We start from the raw sequence: 20,466 nt of genomic DNA, 5'->3' as shown, positions 1-20,466 counted from the left end.
CCAAAAAAAAACAATCCCAGTACACATCTCAGTGGCAAATGTTTTGGGGGTCCAGAACTCTGACACAAGAGGATTGAGATGTTGGGGTCCACCTGGGCTACGCAGGGCATGGCTGTCACAAGCAACATGATGCCCAACAGAAAATTTGAATTTCCCCGAGGACAAGAAAAGCAGAGGAAACTTGGCTCTACCCTAACCTTCTCACTGTGATTGGACAGAAGCCAAGTCCCTGCCCCCAGATGTGACCCCAATAGTACTCCCCCATCAAAAAGACCTCCCCTGCAGTTAGTTCCCTATGCCCTCCCTCCATCCTGGCATCTAGTAAAAAGTAATTTTGTTTTATGAAAAGTAGTTGCCTTTTATTGCCTGTGATCGCTCAGGGAGGGTGCCCCTCCCAACAGGAAATTAACCCAGAACTCATTGGGGGTGATAATGATGGCTCATAATCATTTGGCTGATAAGTTAATATAATTGATTAATCAACTAATTATACGGTGCCTGAATACACCCGGTCCCGCCAGCCTTAGCTTCAAAATAGGCAAGGGTGTGGGAGGGTGAGGAGAAGGAGGAGCAGAAAGTTAAATTCAACCTAGGCAAAACCAGGGCTGTAAGGGACTATCTCTCGAGTCTTCAAATATTCCCACACTCATCACTTATTGTCCCCGGAGCCGAGAGTGGGCTTTTCTTTAGACTCACACATCTCTGAGAATCTGAAATTCTAGTGTCCTTTTGAAAAGCTATGCACATCTGCAAAATACATTTTGTGTATGATTTCAGGGGATCCTTGACAGATTCCCCTAGAGAATGGCCAGAGCATTCAGCGCAGCTGGCCCTGGGGAGAATGGGATGGGATGGGATGGGCGGGTAGGGGGTTGTTTGTCCTGTGTAGTGGTGCCTGAGCTATTTGGATATGATACCCTGGTCATGGGCCTTCCAGACCTTCTCTCCCCAAGGCTCTCTGTCTGGGAGGCATCTAGAACTACTATGGGGATGAAGAATGCCTCTTCCGGGCACAAAGAGATTGAGATTAAAAAATAAAAAACAAAAAAAAAATGAATGTCCAAGATGCTGGTGCTGGGGGCTGAGGTAAATGGCAGCCTGCAAAGGTAACAGGAAGGAGGGTCCCTCTCAAGTGTCAGTTCAGTGCCCGAAGTGTCCTTGACAGTTGGGGACCTTGGAGAGGGCAGAAAAACTCTGATGTGAAAAGAACACAAGTCTAGGTTTGGCTCTGCGGGGGAGGGGGGGGGCGAAGGTGGGGGAACCAAACCAAACTACTGCTTTGGGGACCAGACAACTGGGCAATCCGAAACCAGAGCCCAGGTTGCTAGCAGAAAACCAAAGCGCTGGGGAATCGCATTTCTAAAGTGCCAGTACTGCACCCGGGGCAGCTGGGGGGTGGGGTGGGGTGAGGTGAGGGTGGAGTGGGTGTGGAAAGCAGGACCGAACTGTCAGTCAGTACCGGGTTCCAAGGACCCTTCCCAGTCCTCCTGTTTTCAAAATCTCCTGTTCCGGAAGCTAAACCGAAGCTGGGAAACCCAGGATAAAAAGTCCTCAGTCTGGGTGCCCGGCACCTTACGCTCAGAGCTCAGAGCTCAGGCTGTATTCCCCACCAGGCAAGCAGTTTGTTTACAAAGCTAGCCAGGCTGCAGAGGACCTGGACCTGGGTTCTTTGAGTGCGTGTGGCCTATGGTTTGCCCAGGGGCTGGTCCTCTGCCCAGGATCTCTGGCTTCTCAGCAGAACCCCGGCCTCCACTCCCTTTCCTCCGCTTCCAACTGGAGTCGCATAGTTGCAAATAGAAGACCTGAAAAACTGCCTAGCAGAGGTTTCTAGAAACCGAACAGGATGAACCAGCAGAGAATAGACACTGTCCTCTCCGAATCTCCCACCTGCAGCGTCCATCCAGCCCCTGGGCCTTTGCTCCTGGCTGGAGAGAATGATTGCAGACACTGGGGATTCCAGGGGAACTGGGGCTGGGAGCCTAGGACACACAGATTGTCACTGACCTGGCAGGAGAAGGAAGCCAGGTTGGTTGTTAGCGCTGCGCCTGCTCAGATAACCTCTCTAGTGTTTGGCTGAGGACGAATTAAGCGCGCGTGGGATTCCATCTACGTGGAATCGTAGGCCCTCACCCTAAAGTCTTCACCTGGAGGGAAGAAGTCGACATTCCAGATCAAAGCCGTGCTTTGACATCACACCACAGATTTACACCAACATTAACAATACTGCCCTCTGAAGAATGGAAGCGGCCAAGCCCAAACACACCCACGATTTCTCCGCATCCGGGAACCGCAGGTAGTGGTGACACCTGGAATTACCAATGACGGTTGCTTTGGTTGGTTGATGTTCGGGTTCCCTCCATCCACTGGAGCTCGGGTCAACGACTTAATCATTCGGCGATGTGTCTGCTTTGTGCCACGGGGTTGGAAATCAATCGAACGCACTTTACAGGGTTAATTGCGAGAGCGACTAAGGTCACTTGATGGGGTGCTTTCCTCAGAGTGCCAGGGCCCAGTGCCGCCGCAACTCCCCCCCACCTCTGCCAGCACACGCGCGCGCGCGCGCCCCTTGCACGCCATCGATTTCTATCGCGGTTATTATGTGCGCTTTGAACGCCCACATCTGCAACATATATTTCTTGATTATACGCATCTTGATTATAAAACAAGCAAGTGCATTTTACATCCGGAACTGTCTTGCGAATGAAACTTCTAAATCCAAATTGGAAGAGACATCCACAGATGGAGCACACACAAGTACACGCAAACACACACGGTTCTCTAACACCTGCGGCTCCTGGCCGCAAAGTATCAGCACCCCGCAGCTCCTTGTGGGTACTAAGGTCTGCGGCTACATCTAAAAGAGCCCAAGCCACCACTGGGGAGGGGGACAAATACTAACCCCCTCCCCATAGCCATTCTCTTGGCTGGCTGCCAAGAGGCCAAATTTAGAAACCAGCGAGGCAGAAAGTGTGCTGATGGGAAGGTTACAAGCGTCTTGTAGAGCCCCAAGGAGCCTGTCTCTTGGCTTAGGGGAAAAGTCGGAACTAGGGTTTTCCTTGAATGGAACTTTTTGAAAGGCCTACACATATTTCGGGCGTATGAAAAGGTGGGTCTCAGGACAGTTCGGGTTCAGAAACAGACTCCGTGCGAGCCTACACACCCGTGCAAACACCCCTCACTACTTCAGGACAACTTAGACACGGGAGCTTGGGTGGGGGGGGGAGATGCAGCAAGGTCACGACCCCTCCTGTGCCCAAGCACGCCCTTCGGCCCCTGCAATTAGCGCCGGGAGGTCAGGAAGAACTCGGACGCCTCTACCCGCAGCTCAAAGACCAGCAAAGGTGACCCCGGCCCCTCCCGTCGGGTCTCAGACGCCAGCGCAGCCTGGAGCCGATCTTCCCTACGGGCGGGCGGGCGCCCAGAGGGCTCTGGCCAGTTCCCGCATTCATCACCGTATACCCACCAATCTGCAAGTTGCTCAGCCCTTCAGGCCGCAACAGCTGACCACTGCCGGGGGCCAAGAGGGCCTGGTAGTTCCAGGAGCTCTGGCCTTCCTTTGTCCCTGCAGACACGGCCAGGAGAAAAAAAAAAGAAAAAGAAAAAGAAAAAGAAAACCCCCAAATTAGGAGTTTATACATCTACGCAAAGGGAAGTTGGTTCGAGTTGTGTCTATGTGGGTAGAGTTCGGGGTGGGCGTGGGGTTTCTTTTTTTATCTGCTGCTCTTCAATCCAGGTTCCCCACTCCTGTGTCTACACATTTCTAGCCAGAGAATAAGGAACCACGGGTCCTCTCATTGAATTTCCAAAAATCCCTCGGAAATCTCATCTGAGGCCCAAACAGGGATGAAAGGATTGGCTCTTCTTCCGATAGGGGTGAGGAGGTGAGGCGGGGTGTTCGCGGGGGGGGGGGGGGGAGAGTAGGTCAGATTATGGGTGGTTTGGTGAGAAAGGGGCGCATCGGTGAAGCCCTCAAGTTCCAGACTCCCAAAGGCTCTGGAGTACCCAGTCAGCCGCTGTTAGGCAGGGCGCAGTCGTGGGTCAGACAGATAGGTGGCACTCGAAGCCTGAGAGAGAGAGAGGGAGGAAAAAAAAAAAAAAAAAAGACCCAGGCGCCGGCCCCTAGTGGCCTCGGCAGCCGCCGCCACCACCACCATAAAGCCCGCGGCGAGATTGCGACCGGCGCCAGGTGAGTAATCGGCACAGAAATCCAGAGAGATTGCGAGCGGGTCACCCCCGGTCCATCAGCGCCACAAGAGTTATACATTAACAGCACAATATATAAATAAGATACAGAGGAGATTAAAAAGAAGACGAAAAGAAAAGAAGAAAAGAAGGGAGGTGGGGAGGAAGCTCTTAGGAGGGGCCGAGGGGCCGGGGACAGGTTCGGGCACTATCCCCAAATTTGGGGGATGGAGAAGGGAAAGAGAAAGAGGAAATCTGACTGAGAAAGCCAAACAAATTCTGTTTGGTTTGGTTCGGTTTCTGCTTTTCTCCGCATTTGAAACCGAGCTATTTTCTCCCCAATTTGGGAGCTCGCGCAGCGGGAGGCTATGAGCCAACTACACCTTCCCCAAGCGGGCAGCGAGAGTTTTGGTCCAGCGGAAGACCGGCCTCTCGGGTCCCCTGGTCCCCCTAAGCACTCTCCAGTCACTAGTTTTCTCCCTCCTCCCTAGACGGCTGCGCGGGGGGTGGGGTGGGGAGCAATGGGGTCCCCACGTGCCTAGGCTCGAAAAGGGGTTTTTGCCCACCCCTCCAAAAGGTCTAGAGCTGGGTCCTCTTCCAAACCCGGGAGGAGGGAGGGGAGGGGGCCCCCTTCGTGACCCGCCGTTCAAGAGGCCTGAAGGTGACAGAGACGTCAGTCCAGGCTGGCGGGCTCCCGGGTGGGGGTTGGGGGGCCGTCAGCCGCCAGGCAGGCTCCGGCAGGGTCTTTGAGTCAAGGCCCCCAGGGCATGAAAGTCCTAAGGGCTAACTGTAGAGAACATTCCCTTGCCCGCCCCCAGAGGAGCCTGGAGGGTGGGGAGACCGAAAGACTGACAGTGAGTGGCTCCATCGGGTTTTTTGGTTTTTTTGGTATTGAAAGATTCAAAGATTAAATTGAACTTCAAAAAGATAACTTGTCTAACTGCCTCGGGACCTTAAGGTTAAGGAAAGAGTGTGTGTGTGGGGGGGTGATGCCAGCTTCCTGGGTGACTTCTGCCTTGGAGGTTCCGTGTGGGCTTCTGAATTAAGTGTGTACACTTTGGGGTGGGTATCCTCCCTGGCCTTGTCCCAAGCCTGAATGTCCGTGGGCAAAAAGACACGGCTTAGCCTTTTCCCCGTGCCAGATTCGCGGGTGTAAGGAATTGTTATTTTGTAATCCATGTCAAAAAAAAAAAAAAAAAGGGAAAGACGAATTAAAATCGAAAACCCTCCCTTGCTATCCCAGTTTATTTCTGGTCGGATTCCTGTGGGGTGGGGGTGGGGGGGAAGCCGACTTTGAACAGGGTAAATCTTCCCCTATTAAAACTGAAGTATATGAAGTTCCTATTTACGAAATTTAATCAGGCCCTTCTCCTCTCCGGCTCCCTAAATTAAAGGGAAAATACTTTCAGACCGATGTGGCCCCCTTCGCAGGAGCAAGGGACGTTTGTTTTTTGCTTTGTAATTTGAGTGACATCTCATTTTGGTTTGCTGGGGGGTGGGGTGGTCTTAATTATTATTTAAAGACGAAAGGAAAGAGCAGGCTGGAAGATCATCCCCCTTCTAGTTTTCCAAGAGACACTCTTGAAGAAACCATTAACACGACTTCAAACTCATTTCAATAAAAATTTATTGAAATTTCACTGATGTTTTTAAGGAGGGGGAGGGATTACAGAAAACTCATCAAGGACTAAACACAAAATATGCCTTCATTTTTTTTTTTTTTTTTTAGTTTTTTGCTTTTTTGTTTTGCCTTTCATGGTTGTTTGAATGAGTACCTCTCTGTACACCAATCCAGAACAGCATCAAGATGAATAATAGCAAGAAAACCTCACTTGGATTAGAAGATGCCAGAGCCCAGTGAGTTTGAAAAATTAAGACGGTTAAATGGCCACCTCTGCTCCCAAGAACCTCAACCTCTCCCAGGGTGCCAGAGTTTAGGGAATTTCAAGTGGAGCCTGGAAGGGCCAATACCTCCCCAATTTTGGTGAAAATAGGAAACAGTATTACCAATCCCATCCACCTCCCCCTCCACCAGCTCTTGGACATTAAAAAAAAAATGCAGCCAACTCTACTTAAAAGCGTGTAGATGGAGGTACAGAAGCCTATGCTTGTTAGTATGAATTAAGCCATCTCCTGACCTGAATTAAACCAAAAGGCAAAACAAGAATAAAACCTGACAGACACACTCCTATTTACATCCAGCTATGTACAAGTCAATAAATTAAAGTTTAACTTTCTGAGCGGTCATATTCCACCTATTTACAAGAGATATCAAATAATTACATAAATACTTTGTCCAATAGTCGTGTTTTCCTCTTTTATTATTTCTTTTAAAACCTTGTTATTGCATATACAGTTAAGAGAACTAATAGTCCAACAGGCACACGAAGCCCCTCTACAGCGCTTAGGTAAAAGAAACTCCGTTGATTTCACCCCCATCACTTCCCTCTCTACTCTTACCCCTCCCCCCACTTCCTCGGGGTTGCCAATGTGAGCGGGCTTGAGGACAGGGTTTTTTTTTTTTTTTTTTTTTTCCGTAAAAGCCAAAAAACATCCAAAATAAAACCCAGAAAACTGTAACATGCAAAAAAATAAAATAAAAATAAAAGACCGGTATCCTCCTTTCAAATTTCACGATATTAAAAATGACACGGGATTCCTTTAATATAGACCAGGCAAGGGCAAGGCCTTCTCCCTTCCCCAGCAAAGGTACTCAGCAATTGATTGAGTTTTTAGTCTTCATAGACAGTTCCACGGGACTTCGCTTGTCCCAATGTGGGGTTGGTTTGTTAGTTTGTTTAGGGAAAATAATTATTTTTGTTTCCACTTGACACACACGAAGGGGGGGAAAGAAAGAGATTCGGGTGTAGTCTCTCAAACACCCACTCTTGTGGCCGGCGGCCTGGCTACCTTGTTCTTCAGCCCCAACTTCCACACCAGCCTCCACAGAAGTCGCTCTAGAAACAAAAGCCAGTTTGCCCCCACCCCCACCCCCGGGTCTCAATGCAACAGCAGCCTGTTTCCATGGCCCAAGAAGACCAGGCCTGTGGTCTCTAGCGCATTCTCTGGAGAGAGCGTGGTGCTCCTTCCCAGAAAAAACTGAAAGGGTGGGGATCACCCCCACGTGGAAAGCCTGTGGTTTATTTTACATCCAACAAAGTGCACTGGCAGATTTGACCGAACTGGAATGGAGAGACCTTTGGGGGAGCGGTTTGTTTTGTTTTTGTTTTTGTTTTTAAGGGGACCCGCTGCAGGACCTGTCCGGCTTGGCTTCCAAGCCACTGACCAGCCGCTGGATGCTCTGCAGTTCACTGGTAGCCGCCTCCTTCTCTGAGCAGAGTTTGGGTGACAAGGACACTGAGCTGGAGGAGAGCGTGGAGGAGCGGCTATTCAGTTCCGACCCCGAGTCCACGGCCACGGAGGCCGGGCTAGCCGCCAGGGCGGCTGCCTTGCCGTCTAGGGGCCCCGCGGCGGACGCCATGGATGGTAACGCAGTGGCCAGCAGGCTGCTGTCAGGCACTGGAACTGGGATGGAATACGGACTGTAACGCAGCCGGGGACGCATGCTGTTCAAGTTGAGGAACGGGTGGCGGTGCACGGAGCTGGAGGCGGCCGCTGAGGAGGCCGCAGCTGCTGCGGCCATGTACGTGTAGGGGTAAGGGAACAGGCTCCCAAAAGGCGACATAGCCAAGCCCTGGGGAAGGAAGAGAAGAAACATGGGAGTCAGAGGATGGGGGATCCCTCTCATCCACCTCCTGCTATCTGGGGTAAACCACCTCTCTTGGAGGAGTTGGGGCTGGGGAAGAGGGGGGAGGGACAGTACTTTCCACTGGGCTCTCTGTCACCCTAGGCCACAGATCTCTTGCATGCTAAACCAAGGGGTTAACATACTGGGAACTTCGAAGCCATTAAATCTTCTGCAATATGTCATCCATGGTGCCTGACCCTCGGGGCTATTAGCAAGTTCCCATGAGGGTGACTAGCTGCACCTGTTGAGTGGACTCAGGGAGGGCCTCCAGGAAAGGGGCTAGAGTTAAACTCTGGTGCACACATTATCGTGAAATCTTCAATCTTGTCCTTCTAGATCTTTCCCAAGTAGGAAAAAATAAGGATGATGTGAAAGGAAAGGGGGGGGGGGCGTTGAAGATGTGTTAATGATTACTATAAAGCCAACAAGCACTTGGCCTCTAAGGCTAGTGTCCCAGGTGGGAGACTGAGGCAGAAACCCAAACGGAAGCAGAATTTGTACACAAGAGCACAGGGCATGTGCCCTTCCCTTGGAGATGCCTCTACACTTGTCTGTTCAGGCTCACCCCCTTCACCTGTCACCTGCCTGTCTGAGGGAGACAAGCCGTGAGGTAGGAAAGTTGGAGGGAACTTAGAAGTTAGCCCTTTTTCTAGACTTCCTCCCCCCCCCCCCCCCCGCCCCGTGGGGGAGGACTGTGTGCCTTTTGGCTCAGGCAAGGGAGACGAATGTGCTCAGACAAAACAAAAGGTCAGAGTAGGCCGAAAAAAACCCCAGAGAGGCTTCCCACCGGGTTCAGAGCCTTCTTCTCCCCAGCCTCTCAGTGCCCGGGCACAGCTGTCTGAACCACACACACACACACACACAGGCCTGCCACAGCCAGGCCCTCTCTCCTTTGACATTTCCCACGTGTGCGCAACCCATTAACCCTTTGGAGATAGGCTGGCCTGTTTGGAGTGGGGGGTCGGGGAGAAAAGCTTTGAACTAGGTCGAAGGCTGGCTGACTCCAGGCCAAATTCTCACCCAGGGAGTCAGCCACTTCCCCCTCCCCACACCTCAGTCCCTTCCTGGGGGAGTAGTGGCTAAGGGCCTCCCGAGGAACAAGTTGGCTAGCTAGAAAATGAAATCAAAGAGGTCCGGTGAGTCAGACAAGGCTCAGCTCCACCAGAGGGCCTGCTGTGTGACCTGAGCCAAGGGAACATCTCTGGGCCAGAGATGATTCAACTGATTCAAACTTGTCACAATGTTAAGTAGTGTGGAGCTAGCAGTTTAAGGGGGACTTGAAGGAGGAGGGGTGGTCATGATTGGCTCAGTGAGATTGGTACTACACCCTGCAAAATGTCAGTCAATAAAATAGTATAATGGTTACTAGCATGGTTACTAGGCAAGGGACTGGGATTCATAGAGAGGCTGGAGTGAACCGGGGATGGAAAGGCAGGCAGGAGTATTACCTGGGAGGCCAGGACATGTTGTTGAAGGTGGAAGGGCAGGGTGGCAGCCGATGCCCCGGACAGTCCCTGCGCTGCGGCAGCAGAGGCCATGGCTGTGGAATCTAGGCCGGAGACGCCGGTGGATGCCCCGGATACTGTGGCCAGCAGGGGCCCCATGCCCGCAGCCATGCTGGAGAAGGCGCCGCCCATGGCGAACTGGCCCGGGTGCAAGAAGAGAGGATGCCCGTTGAAGAACTGCTGGCCAGCAAGGCCTGGGGCGAAGCCCAAGCCGGGAAGGGGCCCCCTGCGCCAGGTGCGCGGCGGCGTCCGTCTGCACCGACAGCGGCGCGAAGGCGTCCTTGGCGGGCAGCGGACGCACCTCATCCCACCTTGACAGCGCCCGGACCCTCGCGTCCGGGGCTCCTGCGCTCGTCCGCTCCCGGGACGCGAGTGCTGGATGAGATGGTGGCCGGGCTGTGGCGCGAATCTGGCGATGCCTTGTCCAGGCGCGCAGTGTCTCGGGCTCGACCGGGTTCCGCGGGGAACAGCTGCGCCCTGGTGGCCGGGCTGCCCTTGTCTCGGCCTGGCTCCTCGGCGGTGGTGGTGGAAATCTTAGCCGCGTCGCAGGCCTCGGGGCCCTGCTCCTCCTTGCTTTCGGCCTCGGTGTCACTTTCAGCTTCGCTGGGACACAAATCTTGGGGAGGAGAGGAAAACGCCAGGGGTGAAGCGGCGATCAGTCTTGTTTCCGTTTTAAACCCCACCTCCCAGCCCGGCGCGGTGGCGCAATGCCTGGCATGCCACTACTGAGGCATAGGAGAGAGGAGGACAGCCTGAAGTACAGAGGGAGACGATCTCAAAAACGAGATTCCCAATTGGGAGCTTATTGGCTGTGTAACCCCGGCGCAAGCCCCTCTGCACTGTTAAATTCAACCTCCTCCAGCCAGGCCCCCCAACCGGCAGCTTTTCTTATTGTAATGATTCTCCTTTAAAACAAAACCAAACCAGAAAGAAAGCTACCACCCGAGTCAAAACTTTCTGTCACAGTTCTCCCATTGGATTGCAAATTGGCTTTTTCAAGATGAAAGCTCAGAACTCTGCTGGAATACATTCCCGTCACCTTCAGAGTCTTTGGCTCCCAGGGCGGTGGAGGTCAGGCGCTTCCACAAAATCGGTGACTATTTTGGATTTGTTTGGAAAGAATCCTGACGTCTGAATGGGCAGGAGCAGAAACCTAGCACCCTCCCCTCCCCAGGAGCCTTCCACGTTCGCCCCAGTTCCTACAAAGATGGGTGGTGGACAATCAGATCTCTTTTATGTATTTATTTGGGTCTCCCTTCCACCACACCCTCCTCTGTGGGTGTCCTACCAGACCAAAGAAAGAAAGAAAAATGAACCCCACTTTACGTTAAAAGCTTAAATGGATTGAAGACAGAAAGAACTTTCCATTTTATTTCACTTAAAAACAGGTTTCTTCCCGTTGAGAGCTGTCTTTCTAAATAAATGCTACTTGCTCTTTAAACAGAAAACTGGCTCAACATTCAAACCACTTTTTGCACTTCTACCCCTACCTCCCAAAGCTGATCTCCAAGGGCTCCTCCCCCAGGTCAGCTGTGGCTTTTCCTCGACCACCTCCCCTGTACCAGGTGGCTGAGAATCCCCGGCCTTCTCCCAGCCCAACACATTTTCACCCAGAATTCAGTTGGAGGTCGACCAGCCGCTGGTTATTGTTGATTGGAAAGAGCAGACAGAAGGGAGTTGAGAATAAAGGACAGACAGAGAAACAGAGGAGTGCTTCAGGTGCTTTGTGCAACTGCCCTTGCCAAGAAAACACACACACACACACACACACACACACACACACACACACACACACACGCCACATGGGATTATGGGGGGGAAGGTCTTCCAAATTCTCCTATGTTACCCCCTCTTTCACATAACTCTTGTTTGCAGCTTCTAGAAGGGTCTGTCTGCCTCTTCTAAAGTGAACCTACTGGCTCAGGATCTTTCCTTACTTGGCAGGCCTCAGGGCCAAGAAGACAAGAGAGGATGCCGGGCTTACTTACCTTTGAGGTTGGATGTCCCCACAGTGGACACAGCTGGAGAGGAGGCCTGGGCGAAGCAGTTGAAGGCTGCCTGCTCGCTAGAGGACTCGTCTGAGGTCCCGGTCTCCTTCTTGTGCCTCTCATCAAACACCCTCATGGACTGCAGGGTGAGCTGCTTTCTGAGATAGAGGCCCACACCCATCATTAGAGAATGCCACATACACTTCCCTTCTTTGTTTTCTTCCCCCCCACTTTCCGGAGTGGCATGCACCTCACCCCCACTGGCCAACATGAAGTCTGTGCAATGTGCTGGCCCCAGGGTGACCACACAACACAGACCCCAGCATTGTTCTTGACTGTGTAACTGGGAGGAGGCCTATGCATTAGGAGAGAACTTGGCTTGGGAAATCTTGTTTAAAACTTTGGGACAGAGGCTAGAGTTGGCCAGAGACAGTTACACCACTGGTCTTATTGGGGAGGGGAGGGGTGCTGTGTACACCCAGCCCGCCAAACCCCTGCATGGGCACTAAGATGGGCAGGAAGCATTCATTACATGGTGCACGCAACCGTAACCAGTCCCCCAACCCATTAATTGGAGTTTAAATTTATTTCAATGCTAGAAATTATTTTTAATGCACAGCCCCAAGGAGATAAACTTAAAAAATTGGTAGGTGATTTTTCTGGATTGTAGAAAATCGTTGAAAAGGGGTGTAGAGGTGCACAGCTTTTTCTATGGTCTATTTATAGCAAAAAAATGGATGCAGACACCCAGGAATGAAGGAGGAGGGGGGAAGGTGCCCTGGATTTCTCAAGGGGCCTCAGCTCCAGTCTGGTGCTATCTGAGAGACGAGGTTGCAAAGACTCAAGAAGAATTTGTGAATGGCTTGGTCCCTTCTCGGGTCTTGCTCAGGACAAATACCAATTAACTAACAATTAATAGGCATCCCTGTCACCTGTTACCCCTGCCGGAGACCATTTTCTGGTCAGAACTGCAGCTGTCACCTTAGTTCCCTAAAGAACAAGCAACACAGAATATTCTCTACCTGGGCCACCACAGAGAAAGGGAGAAGACGTTGGCTCTCTCCCCCCACCCACCCACCCACACACTCCATCCAAGTCTCTTGCCCCTCATTTCTAATACTTCCAAGTTCAAGCCCAAGAAAATAATTTCCCCCAATTATCTCCCGAAATTAAAAGTCTCAGCTCACCTTTTTTCTCTCCTGCCGTTCCCAGTGTCCCGAAAACCCTTTGCAAAAGGATTGTTGTCTATTTTTAACTGAGTTATCTAGAGAAAACACACAAGCAAGACAGACTTAAGCTTCACTTTCTAGAATGTTCTAAACGTGCCCCTCCCCCACTCCTCAGTCTCTGTCTCTGTCTCTCTCTCCCCTAGAGATGTGACTGCCCAGGGAGTCACAGGGATGGACCAAGTAAAAGCCAGAGGGGAGATGGTGGCAGACAGCTAGGAAGGGGCTGAAACATCCAAACAGATAGTAGTAACTAACATTTAACATTTCTGGGAGCCAAGCAAGGATTCCACACTGAAATTATCCAAAGAAATTCCCTCCTTTGGACACTTTAGATTTAGAAATGAGACTATCCCAATGTGGCCAAAAGGCACAGCCTAAAGATCTGAGTTAGTAGGCTTCTGTTTTGATTTTTTTTATGCAGCACAATTAATTATAAAGTATGTTAAAATGCAATTTCCTGCTGCTTTCCAACCCTCATCACAGATAGGTATGTGTACACACACACACACACACACACACACACACACACACGCCCTATACACAAAAATCTTTTCTGTGAATCTAATAAAATTAATTATGGGGTTTTGCTACCTTGTACTACAGTGACCCCCCACCCTACCCCAGGCAAGAGTGCAGTTGGAAGAATTATAATACTGAGGACTTGCAGATTTAAAAGGAAGAAACATCACTGGTAATATTTGTTTTCATTTATGTTACTTTGTTGTTTTTTTCCCCCACCACCATTAGGTAGAGCAGGACCTCAGCCTCTGATTTGTTTAAAGTCATTAAAGTAACAATCTAATTGATGTAACTTTCACAGGATTCTGGGTCTAAGAGCCAGGCTTGAAGATTGTTATCTTTAAAATCTCTCTGGTAGAGAAACTATGTATCCAGTTACCAGAAGGTAGAAACCTGTGCTTTGGTTGGGGGTTCTGCTCTTTAAAGGATGTCAGACACCAGGTTTTGCATGAGGCAAGGAGAGGAGCCGGTGGTGACTTAGCATTCACACTAGGAAATGTGACAGGGACCAGGGACTGACCATGAGTTCAAAGTACAAGGTGTTGCCAGGTGAGGTAGACTCTCCCTGAGGTCCAGGGCTCAAGTGAAGAGCCAACAGGGGTCCTCACCCCCTCCCTACCCATCCACAATTGTCAAGCTCCATGCTGGGGAACCACCATCAATGGACACTCTTAGCTGCGTCCCTGTGTTCAGTTCCCCTGACCTTCAGGCAGGATAACTGCAGGTTCCAGGTGTGGCCTCATTCGGGAGCCCTTTTTAATCCCCGGGGAGCAAAACCTTCAGATGAACTAGTGACTATGAGCTAGTGACTATTCCCACCTTTAAGTGGGAAGCCTCAGACAGCTCAATTAACATAGCCCTGTATTAGAGTTCATCTTTACACACCACCACCACCACCACCACCACCACCAGCAGCAACAGCAAAAGTAATTAAAACCAATCGTGTATTCAGGATTTCTGGCTGAGAGGAACTCCTATCTCTGCTCAGACACTGTTCATCTTAAATTGCTACCTGGTGCCTTTCAGTACTAAAATTTTTTTTTTTTTTTATCCTTCCTCCTGAAGACGATGAACTAGGAAACATTAGGAGACAAGCCCCTGAGGCTCCAGCAGGGACTGGAATAGCAGTTTAATACAAGTTTAAGAGTCCCAGCTGAGAGGAGAGTTTTGTCATTTCCCAACCCCACCCCCCCACCACCCCCCGCCCCAGGAATCAGCCTTCTCTCCCCTAGAAGGTCAAATCACACAATGAAATTCCAGACTTTCTGTCCAATGCCCTAATAACTTTCTCATTGATAGCAAGCAAGCTTAAAGGGGTAGAGGAAAATGCCCTGTGGGTTACCTTGTCATTTTGGTAGGCCGTCACGGCAATGAATTCCGTTTCCGGGAACAGGTATGTGCGAAATGTACTATAAGGCAGCTTCAAAATATCATTAGCTCTGACGATGTGGAACCGGGGCTGGTACTTATGCATAGAGTTGAGTATGGTCTGTAGAGTGGGGGAGGGGGGGGACGACAATGACACACGCACATTAAAAGAAAGAAAGAAGGAAAATGATTTAACAGGACAATTGAGATCTCAGGTCCCCTGCCAAGCCGACATCGTCCCCACTGTTGGGTCCAAAGCCCCACCTCCTTGGGTACATTTCACACCACAGGATCTATCTTCTGGAGACTTTCAAATTGTTCCTCAGCTTCTAAAGCGTGCCCCCACCACCACCCTCACCATCTATATATTCATTCGTACCTTGAACCCTAGCCTACCTGGGTCCCAAAACTATAATTCCCCTGCCACGTTGCGTGATCGCTTGGGAAGGCCAAAGTCTTAAAAGATAGAGAAAAACATGCATTTTAATTTACAAAATGATTCAGTACTTTTAAGCGCCCACTAATTGACAAGCCCAATCCACTTAAGGCCTTGAGAGGCTGCGCTCTAGAGAGGAATATTTATGCCCTAATCAAATCAAGGGCTTCAAATGCAATCCCTGTCCGCTTTAGATATTTCCGAACCATTCGAGTCTTCCTGGGCCTAATCTTTCTGCTTATCCCTCGCTTATCACTTTGTTTATTCTATTGAAATGCTGGGGAGGGGCAGAGGACAGGCAAAGGTCCCCTGGCCTGACTTTCACAGGCGACCCAAGTCTATCCTTAAAGTCTCTAAGCACACTCACTCACGGAATCCACATGCATTCCCCAGGACACACACACCGTTTCTCTCTTAACACCACAGATTGAAGCTTGTTCCTATTACACCTGACTTTCACCCAAGCCCAGATCACTTTCAGCAAATGAAGATACACTTTTAAAAATGTAGTCACAGCCTTGGACCAACACAGTAAAGACTTCGAACATTCAACTCGCCCAAGATATGGCATGGCTGATTTCAAAGAAATAACATAATATTTCTAAGCAAAACGAACCCTGTCCAAGTACAAAACTTTAAAAATTGATTCATAACTTTTTATTCCTAGTATTACTCTACACGTCCAGGTCCAGCACCCACCCAGGACACCTATTGCTATTCCGGTAAATTCTTCTAGAATATCAGGCCTTCCATTATCCAGGAAGCAAGACACCCCCCTCCATCCCCCCAATCCTGAAATCCACTCTGCAACTAGGTTGCAAATTGAACAAAGTTGGCTATGTGTGGCAACCAGCAGCCAGAGAGGAGTCTGGGCCCAAATTCGGGTTTACCAGGAAGCCATACTTCCCGGAGAGTCTTACTGATAGTCAATGAAACTTACAAATCCGTGTTTATCCGATATGTTGTTGGTGAGTTTCAGTTTGTGGAAAGTGACGACTTTGGACATCCACTGCTCCCCCGTGGCGGGGCTGTCCGGGTGTATGTACATTCTCTTTGGCATTTCGGGGTCTGCCTTACCGGCCACCATCCACCGAGAATTGTGAAATTTGTATCGACAGTCATCAGCAGCTATAATGTCCATCAGTAAAATATACTTGGCTTTTTTATCCAGCCCAGAGCACCTCACTTTAAATGGAGGGAACATTCTCCTACAGAGAGCAAAGCACAAAAAAAGGGAAATAGATAAATAACGTGGGGTAAATGGCTCAGGACCTCGGACTTGGCTTCCAAGTTGAAAGCATAAGGCTTTCTGCCGGGACCAGGGAGTCTCTAAGGTAACTCTGAGTCAAACTGTTTACTTCCACACTGACATTAAAAATGCTCAATTTCCCATTGTTTTTCTATCCCAAGCCTCAAGTCAAATTAATTACAGCAACCTCTTGTCTCTAAAAGGACCTACTATTTCTTAAAAAAACAAAAAACAAAAAAACAAAAACACGTTTGCCTGTGTGGCTGTTTGGATTGCCCTTAGTTAAGAGGAATGAATTCTTACCTAAGTGTTTTTTTTTTTTTTCTTTCTCAGTGTATCTAGTTTGAAACAGCTAGAGGTAAGGAGGGCTCTAAGAAACAGTGGTTAATAAAGGTTAGGCTTTTCCACTCTCCCATTGATGAGAAAACATTAAAGCTTATCGAGGAAATAAATACCCAGTTATGGCATGAACGGGTAAGCCCGAAGCTGGCAGAGTATTACAGTGAGTTCTCAGAACGGAGGTTGGAGGCAGGCAAGCACCCGGGCCTGGTAACCCATCCGTGATTTAAGCTATAAACCGCATTCCTCTACTCCGTAGGCCACTGCAAGATCCTGCTGTTTAATCTCACAGAAGTGCTGGCTTTCTGTACTTTTGACTTAAAAGGAAGTACTCAGTTGTGAAAACCAACTAAATGTCTTGTGGGTTGGAGAAAGATCTGAGGCCAAACTTCGGCCTCAAGTAGTTTGGAGGGAGACGGATAAGTGAGGGGGGGTGTGTATTTTTGTGCCCTCTCAACTGGTATCCTGATAAACCTCAATGCTACAGACATTTTCTTTTTTCTCAAACAGTGGTTTTAAATGCTGGTCCTGGGGTCCTCTCTTAGAAGCTTGTTTCGGTCAGGCAAGGACACCAAACGTTATGTAAAGTATTAATATTCAAACACAAAAACAGGGTACACAACCTCCTCGGTTCCTTGGGTCTACACACATAACCTTAATTATCAAGAGTGTCTGCTCGGTTCTCCCTGAACTTGCAGACCTGCTAGACGGCAATGGGAAAAGAAACCCAATTGTCCTTCGCCCTTCCATTGATTTCTCTCTGTCCCAGACCAGGCAGGTTTAGGCCCCCTTCAGCGCCAGTAACTAAGCTGAAGCAGAGAAGAGGCCGGAGAAACCGTACAAGAGGGGCTGTAAGTGTCTGTCCTGGGAAATACAACCAAACAGACAAAAAAACCAAACAGAAATAAAGATATTTCAGAATGGCTTTACAAACGGGATTTCTGCAACAGGGTGCTTTTCTCGATTGCTGCAGAAGTCAGTGTGCGTCTCCTTCAAAGGAAAACACCCTCTATCCTGTAGGGAACTCTGGATACAGGTCCCCAAGAACCCTGAAGTGGGCCCAGGTAGGCTGAAATATCCTGACCCTCAGGCAGGGCCCAGGAGTCTCTACAGTTTTTTTTTTGTGGGGGTGGAGAGGTCAGGGGAGAGGAAGTTTTCGTCCCAAACGTAACAATCAGGCAGAATCTAGGGTTTTCAGAGACAGACAAAAGACATGAAAAACTTTAGCTCGTTTGGGGAGGGGGATCCCCCCTGATTTCTTACCTTCCCGACTTCGTAATGACCATCTCTGTACCCCGCTTGTGAAACTGGTCCCAAAGTTCCTTGGCCTCCAGGTGCACTTTGGGGTCGTCTTCCACGTCCTCTTCGGGTTCCATGGTCTTCAGAGGCCTCAGATGTGCCTGGGGTCCCAGGGATGAGAAAGGAATGCCGGTCTCCGCGGCCCCCACCAACTGATCCATGATGGGCTTGGCCAGGGCTCCCGGCAGGGAAAGCGCTGCGGCGCCGTTGGGAGGCAGCGTTAGCGCGGGGAAGAAAGGCGGCTGGTGGCCCAGCACCGCGCTCATGGCGAAGTCCGGCGCCCGGTGAGGTAGGAACGGATGATAGGCCATGCTTGTCCCAGGGATAACCGGATCTCTCATGGAGAGGCTCATCCACTCCAGACAGGGAACCAGTCCGCAGCTGCTGGCTTGGCTCCGCTTTTGTGTTTGCTTTTCAAAAACAATAAAAAAAAAATTCAACAGCAACACATAGTTTTGTTTTGTTTAAAATTTAAAAAAAAAGGGGGGGGGGAACAAATCAGGACTAAAGCCTTTGAAAGGGAAGGGGGAAGCGTCTTTGGGGGAAGAGAACGCGGCTTTTAAAGAGGGCACGGAGGCGACAGCTCAGGAAACATTGCCGCTGCAGGGGCTGTCCTGGCGCGTGGAGTGTGTTTGAAAAGCCGCTCCTGGAAGTCGGTTTCAGTAGGGCGAGCAGCGAGCGAGCCAGGGGCTCGACTGGCGCCCGAGCCCTGTGGCTTAGCTGGAAATAGACACACAGCCTTTTCCCGGGGTGGCTCCCCGGCTCCCACGCTCTTTGTTGCCAAAGCGCAAGGTTCTCCGAGACTTTTTTTTTTTTAAACCTTTTTTTCTTCTCCTTCCCCCGCCCCCTAGCTCTTCTCTGGCTTTCTCGCAGGAGGCGTCTTAGTTGAGCTACACAGACTCTTGCTTTCACAGGCAGCGAGATCAAGGGGGAGGAAAAGTCTCTCCTTTAAAAAAAAAAAAAAAACTGATTTAAGCCCCTTTCCAGCGACGTTATCAAAACTCGTAACTACGAAGCTGGCTTCGGTTCGCGCTCCTCCTCTTCTCTCTGGCTCCGAGTTGCGCGCAGTATCTGGGTGGTGATCGGAAGAGTGCCTGCGATCTTCTGCCTCCGGGACTCGGCTGTCTTCCTTATGCTAAAAAAACGTGAGCGAAATCGCTTTCCTAAAAATAATAAATTAAAAAAAAATCAGCGTCCGGGAGCGCAGGGCGAGCGAGGATTGAGAAAACGGGTGCAAAAAAAAAAAAAAAATAGGAAAGGAGGAAGAGACGGGAGTGATTGGGAGCTGGAGTAGGCGAGTAGAGGGAGGGAGAGAGAAAGAGAGTGAGCGAGCACCTCGCCACCCTCCTCCGCCTCTAGAATTCCCCGGGCGTCTGCTCGGCGGCTCTGGACGGTCGGGCTGCGCTGTGGGCTGCGGGAGCCCGAGGCTTGTTGATTGGCTCTTTGACGCTTTCGGACCAATTGTGTGGCTGCATAGGCGTGGTTTTCACAGGTCGAGTGCTGGGGGAATAGAGCCGAGTTATAAAAAGAAGGTGTCGGAAACTGGAACGTCGCTGCGCAGCGCGGTACTACGGCCTGTCCTGCGTTTATGTCAACATGATCAGAGGGGAGGGCGGGGAGCCACCAGGGCGCCGCGCGCGCACCAAAGTCGCCTCTAGGTGGCTGTTCCAGAAGAGAGTTCTCAGCAGCTAGAGGAGCTCGCCCCGGCTCCTTCTCAGCTCAGCCCACGTCTGAAAGGCCTCAGCCATCCAAGCCCCGGGGATCCGGGGAGGAGGCAGGGCTAGGGAGGAAGGGGGAGGGAGCGAGGGCGGGAGTCAGGCAGCCTGCCCGGCAACCGAGGCGCCGAGCAGGGGCGCTCGCCTCTCGCGCGCTCCGAGCGCTGCAGCTCAAGCCCGCGGCCGCTTCTCTGTGCAGATCTGCAGCTTCTTCCCTTTGCCGGGCCCCGGGCTAGCCAAGCCGGCCGCGGAGCCTCCCATTCGGCCAATGTGCGTGAACAAAAGCTCCAGGCTTGCGCAGCTCTGCAGCCCCACGTGGAGACGCCCAGCCGCCTCTAAGTCGAGTCCTTTAGCTCGCGCGCCCGGGTACTCCGGGTTCCCAAGCTACGGGCGCATGGGATCCCACAAATCTTCCTCTCTCCCCGGAGCGTGCTCCCCACCCTCAGGCACGTGCAGAGACCCACACCGCCCCCTGGGTATCTGTACCTGAACCCGCGCCCACACACTGGGACCGAGTCCCACGCGGAAAAACACACGCAAACACGTACAAGGCCTGCGCGCCCGGCCCAACCTAAACTCGCTCTGCTATATGGACTACGGTTTTTTGTTTGTTTGTTTTTCTTTCGTTTTTTAAAAATGTATTTACTGACCCTTTTGAGCCCAGTCCTCTTCCATTCGAATGCGGATACCAGTGTTCCACCCGGATGGGGGTGTGGGTGTAGAGAGAACGAAGCCGCTGGAACAAGTGAGTGCAGGGACTGCAGCAGGCCTGACTTCTTCAAGCCTCTGTCCTCACCTCCGGGCCAGCTCGGCGGGGAGCTGCCGACCTGGGTGAGGAGAGTTGGTTGGGGGAGGTGCATCAGTCTGGTATCTTCCCTAGGCATCGCAC

At 50.9% G+C, this 20,466-nt stretch overlaps 1 protein-coding gene across 1 annotated transcript; it reads right to left on the bottom strand.

Annotated features, from left to right (window-relative positions):
- Positions 1-7,179: 7,179 nt before the first annotated feature.
- Positions 7,180-18,665, bottom strand: Tbx3 (T-box transcription factor 3). Its single transcript, XM_059249498.1, is given in 10 exon segments — positions 7,180-7,876; positions 9,379-9,660; positions 9,662-9,742; positions 9,744-10,051; positions 11,424-11,581; positions 12,611-12,687; positions 14,514-14,660; positions 14,936-14,995; positions 15,916-16,183; positions 17,827-18,665. Coding segments are annotated over 10 exon segments (2,229 nt in total). The 5' UTR covers positions 18,216-18,665; the 3' UTR covers positions 7,180-7,417.
- Positions 18,666-20,466: the final 1,801 nt, after the last annotated feature.

Source organism: Peromyscus eremicus, chromosome 23 (assembly GCF_949786415.1).
Source record: "Peromyscus eremicus chromosome 23, PerEre_H2_v1, whole genome shotgun sequence".
NCBI classification, from domain to species: Eukaryota; Metazoa; Chordata; class Mammalia; order Rodentia; family Cricetidae; genus Peromyscus; species Peromyscus eremicus.
The sequence above is the reverse complement of the archived record's forward strand: the minus strand, read 5'-3'. Positions and strand labels throughout refer to the sequence as shown.